An 11,390-nucleotide genomic window follows, 5' to 3' on the forward strand; every position below is an offset into this window, starting at 1 on the left:
TAAATTGAACAAACAACGAAAATAGAGACTAAATTGAATAATTTTGACAAAAATAGAAACCAAATGTATATTTAAGCCAAAGTCTTAATATTGATTGACCTTTTTTAAGACTAATGGTTTTCCTGAGAAATAAGACATGAATAAGTGATTTTATGTTGGTTATTGTATCTTTCGTTAATTCAAATATTATTTCTTGATGCTAGGAAAATAAAATTGTTGTTTAGTTATGAGTGAGTATTTGAATTTAAAAATCTCTCATATTTTTAGAGAAGTTAATAAATTTAGAGATGAATTTGAAACGAAATATATTTATTTGTCCAAGAGATATATTTTATTTTAAAAATAAATTTGGTTTACTCGAATATAGATTTATTTGTATTTTTACATTTTTCTTTTGCATTTTTTAACAATATTATCATCAGGAGGAAACATATGATTGTTGAGATATGAGATATTAATCTAACAAGAAATATTATATTCTTGTAATAATATTATCTTGATTGATATATTTACTTCAAAAAAAGTGTCTCCATGACATATCAAAAGTCTATGATGGGTCAAAAGTAACCTGTTATAATAATCTTTCAATCTTTAATATAAGGTGGGAAAAGTGTCTATAAGATAAGTTTGTATAAAGTTTCTACAATGTAATGTGTTGTACAAATTCCAATAGAGATACAATCCTAATGCAAGATAAGGTGTGATCCAAGCAAATGTGAAAATCTCTCTATAAAAAGTGGAAACTTATATTAGAAACACAAACTAAACTGAATTAAGAGTTCAATGTAAAGAAAATTTTTCCCCTAATTTTGTGAGTAAAACTTTTCATATATTTATACAAATCATAATAAGGATTTATCATAGCATTTGTCACTCTTTTTTGTTTTCTACTTTTTTTCTCTTTTCTCTTTCTCTTCTTTTCATTCCAATCCACCCAAAATGGGGTCACATTGATCATTGCTAAATACACAATGCGTTATGACCCTTTCATTTATGATGTCCTTTGTTAACTGCTATGGAACTTTACCAAGTCTTGTACCTAATACCATTCTTGTCTTTAAGTGTTAAACATCATTACTGAGATTTTCAAACTACAGATAATGTGAAGTATTTGAGGAATGAAACCCTCAATCTATATTCTCATTATCAATTATTCACAACAGCATCCATGATTGATTCCCATGGAGTAATATAATATTTTTCACTGCTATAATCCTATGATATAACTAACCCATTGATGGAAACCCTAATGTTGTTAATAAATGGTTGTCCCTCTCACCATTTCCCTCACATGCACCTGTTTTTCTTGTCCTATGATTGGTATACAGATGTTAGTTTAAACCAAACAGAAAATAAATCAACCATTGATGTGACATGCTATAATCTAAGAAAAAGAAAACAAGTAGTAGTCAAGTACTGGGCAAAAGAACAAACGGCATAAATTGACTACAACTTCTCAATTTACATTCATTGTCTACAACTTTGCCTTCGCATTCATGAAAAATTACTCTCAAGTTTAACGTTGTCCTCACATTTCAACGTTGTGGGGTGCATGAACTTCCATCTCTTGGCCAATTATAGATATCCTGTTTTTTCCTCAATGTTGACAAGTTTTTGGCCCTGAGAGATGTACATCATGTTGGTGCATCTGTGGTATCATGAAACTTAGTGCTTTGATAATGTTGTTTTTTTAATTGTTTCTTTTTCAAAAGATACTTAGAAAGTTATATAAAATATAGAGACATGAATAATGAGAAAGAAAGGTGCATGTCACATGGCCAAATAAGGGAAGAATGGATAGAATCCAAAAACTAAACACTGCATGCCGGTATACTCCAAATATGCTTATATTTGGAAAATATCAACTTCTCTCAAGACTAAGTGCGTGTTTGAGTATAGTTTCTATGTGATGTTTTCAACATTGTGACATGGAAAGTTTGGTGAAAACACATTGAAAACGTGAAATCAGACATGCACTAAAAGGTTAAGGAATGGTTTATTTATAGCTTTTGCAGAGAAATGATAGGAAGCCAGAAGTCATACAAATCAACAACAAAATACATTGAAGATGCTACCGTGGTCAATCATTGATGAACAATCACTTTTCAGATGCAAGAAATAACTTAAGAAACTGATAGAAAGGTTGCCACTGAGTGATGAAGGGCTGTGAAACCAACAAGTGCATATAACCTCTGTAACATGCACTTATTCATCTAGTGACTGACTGATGATACGATACCTAAATCATTAAAATTCATTATAACAATGTTATGCCTTCCCATAAACAAGGTAATAAGCTAGTTCCCCAGGCTCCATACAAATTTGAAGAGTTGAAATATGAAATCAAACAATATTCAGTTTTATCATAAAGTCCATAATCATCTGGATATTGCTCTGTTTGAATAGTAAAATTTAAATGAAGGGTTTCATTTGAAACATTAAATTATACAAGCACATCATGTAAATAACTGACATGGATCTTCTGAAAGTGTTTCTAAAGCTTTGATTTTTAATTTTCCTGAATGAAGGACTTCACCTGGTGGATAAGACTTTCTTGTTGTTCTAGGAGTTGAAATTACACATGTAATGAAAATCTAAACCAAACCTTCAAACAAGCTTCATTCTTTACAAATGTCCACTTCAAGTTTACAAATACTCATTACACGGGTCACAATCATAGTTCCACACTCAAGAATTCAAAATAATGACATTACAATGGTGAAAAGAAAAAGAAAAGACAGCAAGCACTAGGAATGTGGTCCTGCAGCTTGCACCCCATTACTTATAATCTATTCATTACTATCCAAAACGAAGGACCACTATGCCAAGGGAAATAACACAAACAACAAACTCCTCCATGGAGAATGATGGTATCATGACACAATTAAAATATGCACTCCATCATGCAGAAGAAATAAAAACATTGTTTGATTACTTTACAATGATCAAGACGTAATTCACTGACTTATTTTTAAGTGACGACAGAGTAGCCATAAAATGGTAACAAAACCGAGGAAAATGAAAAGTTGCGAGTAATCATGGTAAGCATTAAGAATTATACAACTTAGTATCAAGCAGAACTTTTGTTTCTTCCCATGGAATGTATCTTCCCTACAATGTTGGGAGTTGAGACGGTTATAATAGTTGGTAGAAGGGGTTAGAACTCTTCTAAGCCAGTATACTTAACACAATTCAACTAACTATCATGCCCCAGCTAACCCCTTCTGCTAAGTATCATACATAACTGACCCAATTAATAGTCCTAAAGTTGTGGGCCTTTCCACATAAAGAGATAAGAAGAGAGGAATCCTAGTCAAGCCTCAGCAGAGAAAGCCACAATTGTGAACATTATTAGAAATGCTGGAGCTACTGATGCAAAAAAGGATGCACTGTTGTTTTAGACTACACGTAATCCCAGTCCCAGACTTCAAACCAAGCAAAAACTTTATTTTAAGAACAGAATGATATAATGAAAAATTAAAATGAAAAGCCATTTTTGGACAACAAAGTGAAAGAGTATCAACATAATGAAGAAGTAAACATCTAAACAAAGCCAGATAACGGAAGTGGGTTGCACTACGCCTTCAGCAGCAAACATAAAACTCCTCGATATTGCACTACTAAAACTAAAAAGAACTTATCTTTTGTCAAACTACTTCTGCATACCATATGTAAGGAAAATATGGATAGACAAAAGGGGAATGGAGGAGGGATAGAAAACAATTCCATGTTTTTGAATCAGAACAAAATTATACTTTATAATTATACAAGGTACAGAATAACCATTCTATGCAAGTTGAATGGAAGTTTCAATCTCCAATCCTTCTGTTTACGATTTAAAGGTTTGCCTTTTCTAAGGGGGTCTCTATTCTCTTTAACGTCTGCCAACTTCCACACACACATCTCTGAGTCTTTTTCTATAAAATCTAACAAGAAAACTCCCTCCCTTTCTGGGCAATTGGACTCTAGATTTTCTGTGTAATACACTCTCATAGGCATGTCTTTGAATCTACCAATATCATCTGGTACTTTCAGTAGCCTCTCAGCACCTGGGGATGAAACCTTCAAAGCAAAATTATGATTTAAGTACCAAATACACTTCAAAGGAACAGTCGTTTACTAAATAAAATCCTACTGGAACAAGAGTATAGGACATGGCTCCATGATTACCTCTAAAGCCAAATCATCGGGTATTTCTCCAAGTGCTCCAACTTCATCTAATCTTTCTTTGTATTTTTTATTGTAGCATTCAAGCTCTTCCATGCTTGGACACCCATATCTGAAAAGAAAGTTGGAAAAGTGAATACAATTAAGGTACTCCTATCTTTAGCAACCAAATCTGAATTGGTCAAATGAACAGTTTGACATTAAGAAAGAATCCTTGGATGGAGAAATTGAAGTGTCTATGACAATACCAGAAGAATGAAAAAGACGCAATAACCAAACACAAGAAATCTCCATAAGGTTTCAAACAGTCACCAAGAGCATGGTATGATAGATTTGCAAATGTTTTCAAGAGTCTAGGGTATTACTAACAAGGTCGGCGAGTTACCATGTTCTTCAACAATCATCGACACTGACATGGTCCTCACTGCAAATAATACAGTCAAGATAGAAAGATTGAAAAAGGTTCCTTGCAGCTAAATTTGAATTGAAAGACATTGGACAGATTTGATAATTTTGGGGATAGAAGTTGCTACATCAAAAAGAGAGACAAGTGTTTCTCAATGGAAGAACATGATTGATATCCTATAATCCTAATCTAATCAAGACAGGTAGTTTGACATGCTTGCACGTAAACCAAACGACATACTGAGAAATTAGTTAAGATAGTTAGAATATTACAGAAACTGGATCATAAAACTCTAAAGGGAAGGAACTGTAAGATGGAAAAATAAGAATCCTGTATAGAACTAGCAGTTTACAAAAGTTTACAGATACAATCACTGACACTTCAAGGGTCCAGAAATCTCCCACTAATAATACTATTTTCTGTGTTCCCTCACACACACACACACATTCTGAATGGAAGAACATGATTGATATCCTATAATCCTAATCTAATCAAGACAGGTAGTTTGACATGCTTGCACGTAAACCAAACAACATACTGAGAACATACTGAGAAATTAGTTAAGATAGTTAGAGTATTACAGAAACTGGATCATAAAACTCTAAAGGGAAGGAACTCTAAGATGGAAAAATAAGAATCCTGTATAGAACTAGCAGTGTACAAAAGTTTACAGATACAATCACTGACACTTCAAGGGTCCAGAAATCTCCCACTAATAATACTATTTTCTGTGTTCATACACACACACACACACACATATATATATATACACACACATAGCTTCCCCACACAACAACTATATAACCACTAACAGATTTCTCAGCTGCTTGAATTAAATCAATTAGCTGTATTTCTTTCTCCCTTATTTCTTCTTTCATAGACCTTCGTAATAGGAGGTTGTATCCTACCAGAATATCAATGAGTTAGTTACTTGAGTGTTAGTTAAACATAAATATGACAAGGAGAGGAGAGAGAAGGATGCCAATTTTGTAATTTAAGCATTAGGCCTTTGTGAAGGGGAAAGCCTCAGAGGAGAGAGTGCTCTCCTATTTCTTGTTCTTTTCATTCTATTCAATAAAAATCTTTCTTTTCTTTCACTTTTCAATTCTTGGTTCATAACAAAGTTGCCCAAGCAACAAGTCTTCAAGGGAGAGCAAGTGTTGGAAATGGAGGAAGCACAAATTTGGGCCATGGGGAAGCTGCCAGTGCTGGTGAGGGCAGATCCAATTGATTGGATTGCAAAGGCTGAAAATTGTTGAGGTCCAAGAAATTCATTCATTAAATCCTAAATCACATTTTATACTAGATTCACTGTTGGACCACCTGCATTGTCATGATGAAGGCGCATTGCCCTTAATATGAGGAAATCACTGGAAATATGCCTTAATTGTGATCTTCTAGCCCACCTTAATCATATTCTACATATACCAATTAGAACTTATAGTCTTGGACAGTTTCACAGGGTTGAAATACCTATAACTCAAATTGTAAAGACAGCCTAATTAAAAGAGTGCAAACATGTTCTATAGATTTTGTATATGATACAAGTTGAAGCCTTACTCATCAGTTAATTTGTCCAATCTCACATAAACATATCCACGAGGAGTTGTCTTGAAAGCAAATAGTTTGATGTCCTCACTGAACTGCATAAGCACCTCCTCAGCAATAGAGAGAGTTCGCTGGCCCCAAGGGACATTTTGCAAGGCAACTCCACCACCATCACCTCCATCACCAATCTACACAAATAGGCAACACCAAATTTAAGAAAGGGTTTAATTAATTATTTCCATTTTATACTTGAACTGGAGATCTTTAATTGAAACCTCTGGACTAGAACCTAGACAAAATTGGTCAAAAGATCAAAGAAATCACAACTGATCAGAAGAAGATCCAGTCAAAACTGGAATAAACTAGTTCAATTAAAAAAATTAATAATAAGCTATTTTAAATTTTTTCTTAAAAAGTAAATATTTTTCATCTTTTTAATTCTCTCTCTCTCTGTATATATATATATATATATATATATATATATATATATATATATATATATATATATATATATATATATATATATATATATACTTATTATTATTAATAAATATTGATGAATGTTGTTCAAATTTTAATTTAAACATGATAATACATTTTATTTTAATTTTTATACATACTTTAAATGTTAAAATAATGAGGCTATTTTTTTAATATTATTTTATGTATTAATCAATTATTATAATAGTTTCATTGATACTGACTCGAGCACAGTTGAACCATTGAACCTTAAATCAGTTTCTTGATCAGTTTAGTTTTGAAAACATAGATTGAAACCCTAAGAGTTGAACACACAGTACCTTAGGTTCAGTCTCATCTTCCTCTTCCCATCCGTCAGTGGTAGCACCTTCATCACTTGTCTCTTCTGAAAATCCTACATACTTCAATCTATCAAGATAATAGCTATAAAAGACTCCTAAAAATGAGAACTATAACTTCACATAGCCTCTTTTGATAAGGGAATCTATCAATGCACTAGAGGAAAAAAATAATACACCTTGTAAAGATATCAGATTTTGGGAAACAAAAAGCAATCAACAATGCAAAAAAATAATTATAACAATGATGTGTTTACTACTACCTTAATCAACTACTACCTAGTAAATATCAACGAGAACATATTTTACTTCAGAGAAAAAAGTGGAATACAAAACTCTCTGGAACTATTAGGAAAAAACAAAGTCTCACATCAACTAGAGAGTGTCAAAATATAATATATAAATAAAAATCCTCCTAATACAAATCATTTTTATAGGGTTGAGTTCAACCTGAAACATTAAGATGGTATCAGAGCTTAAGGGGGCATTGACAAAATAACCAAGTCCTACATTGAATAAAATGCGTGCCAAAATATGATATATAATTAGGAGTAGGAAATGTGTATTTGACTTTCAAGTCAAGGTCTATGTCGGGACCATTATTGCTTTGACCAATTTTTTAGGATGTGGAGTTGGCATGGTTGCTGACTTGCTAGGAAAATCACGTAACGAGAAGCATTTACCTTGAGAGTGTCCAGTTCTCTTACAATGGTAACATTGAGGACGTTTGTATCCACTTTGAGAAAAGGAAGACATATGGAAGGACGAATTCACCAACAATCAGAATTGCATCAACAATCTACACTCCACAACCAATGCCAACTATCAAAGATGGAATAGAATGGTGGAGGAAGAGTATGAAAGAGAGAGAGGAGAGAGGAGCCTCTCAATCAAAGTTGAAACCAAAGAAACAAGCGCAAGGAGGTCTAACAAGCCTTGTGGAGAAGATGCAAAGTTATTCCGGTGACAAAAAGGTTGAGGGTGGTGGGTGACGGTGGCAAGCAAACAATGGCTAGTGGCTGACAATGGCTAACAACGAAGGATAATGGTGGACAATAATGGACAACCACTAATAGCAGAGTGGGATTGACCTGCTTTGATACCAACTTAAGACTAAAAATATGAGAAAAAGAGCTTAAAAGATTGATTATCACAGCATATAGCAAAAATTGCCAACTACCGATATTTAATACTTATTCTAACAACTACCTATATTTAATACTTATTCTAACAATGTGGAATAAGTCTCTTGCCTCATGGGGCTTGACCTTATTCAGGAAAACAGAGCCATGAGCAAACAGGAAAAATCTTCAAAGGACGGATTAAACTATTAGGCAAGTCGTTGAACCAATTGAGTGTAGTATCGGGTAGTGTACCAACAAACATCTTGCATCACACAATGTCCCACAACCCAATGCCTTTAGATATCAACCATGGTAGTTAAATCGCAATGCAAATTATGTACCGGAGAACTTATATTTTGAATCGTGAAGAGAATAAGAAGGAAAGAGACAACATTAGGGTTGTTTTCTCTCATGGGCATTGCTACCTCCTTCATTTTCTGTGGGAGGGTTGCCTCTTCGTTTTTGCATGGGCGCTGCTGCACTTCTTCACAACTTTCACCATCTCTGTGCCACATCATGACACCCAAAGAGGCAGCCATGAAAAACTCACATTGCCACCACCATTTTCTGGTGGCAAGCTATATATAAATCCACCATTGATTTCAGCCATAGTGCTGCCATAGCAGATATTTGATAACATTGAATAGAGGTAGACTTTGCTTTCATAGAAGATCCTCCATTGCGGCTATAGAGAAACCATTCATGGCAATTGGAGTAAGAGCAAGAACTGGTATACATCTCTTCCCACTCAGTTCATGCAATAAAAGGAAGCAGATTGGGGTTTTTTCAAATCAAGTCATGTGACCTCACCAGTTTTGAAGCGACACTTAAATTTTGTTTCACCCATGATTTAGGCTTCGATTCTTGTTAGAATTGCAATTCATGTGATTCCATGTGCGATACAAACGATACAACACCAATTCGGAAGCATGAACGAGTTTTCCAATGATTTGTATTGTGGAGGTTGCAAATCATATTGTAACGTGCAATACTTACTACCATGATATCAACAGTGGGGCACGAAATGCCTTTAGATTTCATGTTGCTTCAAAACCATGTGGTGGGGAAGGACTGGTTCATTTATTATGTCCTGCTGCGTACAAGGTTGAAATTGTCACTGGCTTGGAGTCATTTCAGACCCCAACCTCCTGCAATGTGAAATCTAGGTTTTGAGAACTTGTTGCAAACCTAATTTTTGCATTGAAGTTGGTCATGGGCCCTCAAAGCTTGACTTGACCGCTTCCTTGAAGAGCACATCTTGTGCTTGTTGAGCTGCCTCCACCCTTTGTTTTGCTTCTTCATTCTATTGTCTCATGTTATTTGTCACACACATGACCTGCTACAAGGTGGGAGTCTCGCCCTCATCCACCAATTGAGTTGCATTTCATTGACTCCTCTTTGTTTGAATTAGTGAAATTGTGGGTTTCAAAATGTTCTAAATCAAAGTCATTAGAGGACTCTAAACCAGAGCATTCAGACTGCATCACATTAAGATTCTCATTATACTCAACGGAGGACTCTAAACATTGTGACCTATTTTTAAAATCCAACATCCACGACGATTTCACCCAATCAATGTGGGCCTGATGGCAGCCACCCTTACATTGACATCTTCACTACAATGCACCTTGGTCCACAGTCCAGTGGCCCAGTGATAGCCCTTTCCATGACATGACTGACCCAACAGTCAATTAGACCACAAACGCAAATGACTTAAGCACAAGAGCAAAGGTTAACTTAGAAAACTAATCTACAATGTCGGAGACCCTCATGCCTTAAATGTCAGATTAAGTTTCTCATTCTAACTAGGACTCGTAATAGAAGCCATATCAAACGAACTTCTATTCCACATAAGATCTAAAAGCACCTAAGAAAAAAAATCTATTGAAATCACTAGCATTAAACTCCAGCAGGCAATAGAAAGCACAAAAGATCATATCAAAGTATTCCTTCCAAGCTTCAAAATCAACTACTTCACTGAAACCAACCCATCATTAATAGGCCAATAAAGATATTTACTTTACGGTAAATAGATGAAGGAAGAGAGAGAGAAAGGAAGAACCTGGAAAATGGTGGGAGAAGGATCGAAGGAAAGTAGAGGAGAAGGAAGAAAGGCGGAATTTGGATAGAGGGAGAGAATCGTTTGAAAAATGGAATAAGAGTGAATGAGATGGTGTTGTTGGAGGACGTAGCAGAACAGCACCAACCCTATTACTCATTCTCTTAATCATGCCTCTTGCCACAGCCATTTCTGTTGCTTTGTGTTTACTGTCACAACTTCACAAACAAACCCATGACTTTTGTGTCACCGTTTTGCCCCTTCCTCGAATACTCCACAAAGGCGCAATGTCTTTTGTAGAGAAGACAAATTAATTTTGATATTTAGAAATATTTTAAATTTATTAACATAATATCTATGCGATTATATAATAATATATTTTTTTAGTATACATATTTGTTTCCCATTTGATCTTTTAAATATTTTTTAAATTAAAATAATTATCTTATCAATTTTATATTTTAAGTAACCATTAATTTTTTTATTTGACTATTTTTTTAATTTAACTGCTGTTCTAAATTAAATAACTTTTTATAATAAAAGAATTATCTAAAAAACTAAAATAATATACAATAAAATTGAGAAAATTATTTGAATTTACCTTAATGACTATAATAATTTTATTAACTTTTTTATCAACTTTAAAAAAATTCAATTATTTTACAAATTTACCTTAATTAAAAAAAGTCAAAATAGAGATATCAATTTTAAAAATTGACAAAGTAATTATTTTACTTTAAAAAATAGTTATTTAAAGTAATTAGACATTTAGTCTCTATTTTTGTTTAGTTTTTTCACTTTATTCATAATATTGTTTTTTTGGTTTAATTAGGTTCTAATATGTCAATTTTGTTCAATTTGGTCTTTTCTTTTTTAATTTCACTTAAATGATTAACGACAATGAACAGTGACGATCATGTGTCACTTCGTAGCTTTTTTTTTAACTTTTAAAAAAATGTCCACGTGTCAACCCAAGAAATTGTCACTTGTCAGGGTTGTTAGTTTTGATGCACCAATATTTCACAACCAAGAGGGGGTGAATTGGTTTCGCAAATCTTTTTTCTTCTTTTCACTTTAAAACTAGTTTTAAATGAAATCCTTAATCAATTGACAAGATTAGTTTAAGAATGCATATTGTTTAACATTTATACTTAGCAAAATGAAAAAGATAAAGGAAAGAGAGCACAAGAGACACCAAGTTTTATACTGGTTTGATTCAATTAAATCTACATCAAGTCTCTAGCTATCCACATTAGAAATTTCACTAT

General features: G+C 33.6%; 1 protein-coding gene across 2 annotated transcripts; it reads right to left on the minus strand.

The window, feature by feature from the left end:
- Positions 1-3,713: 3,713 nt before the first annotated feature.
- On the minus strand, positions 3,714-10,391 carry LOC114171670. 2 transcript variants are annotated; one of them, XM_028056554.1, is made up of 5 exons: positions 10,126-10,391; positions 6,922-6,986; positions 6,134-6,309; positions 4,171-4,279; positions 3,714-4,062 (listed from the first exon to the last, which is right to left on the minus strand). In XM_028056554.1, the coding sequence occupies exons 1-5, from the start codon at positions 10,310-10,312 to the stop codon at positions 3,763-3,765; spliced, it is 837 nt and encodes a 278-aa protein (XP_027912355.1). In that variant the 5' UTR covers positions 10,313-10,391; the 3' UTR covers positions 3,714-3,762. The 2 variants fall into 2 exon arrangements, with proteins under 2 accessions (XP_027912355.1, XP_027912349.1); XM_028056548.1 differs by having other exon boundaries at positions 6,922-6,995.
- Between the last annotated feature and the right edge of the window lie 999 nt (positions 10,392-11,390).

This window comes from Vigna unguiculata, chromosome 2 (genome assembly GCF_004118075.2).
Source record: "Vigna unguiculata cultivar IT97K-499-35 chromosome 2, ASM411807v1, whole genome shotgun sequence".
In the NCBI taxonomy this organism is placed as follows: Eukaryota; Viridiplantae; Streptophyta; class Magnoliopsida; order Fabales; family Fabaceae; genus Vigna; species Vigna unguiculata.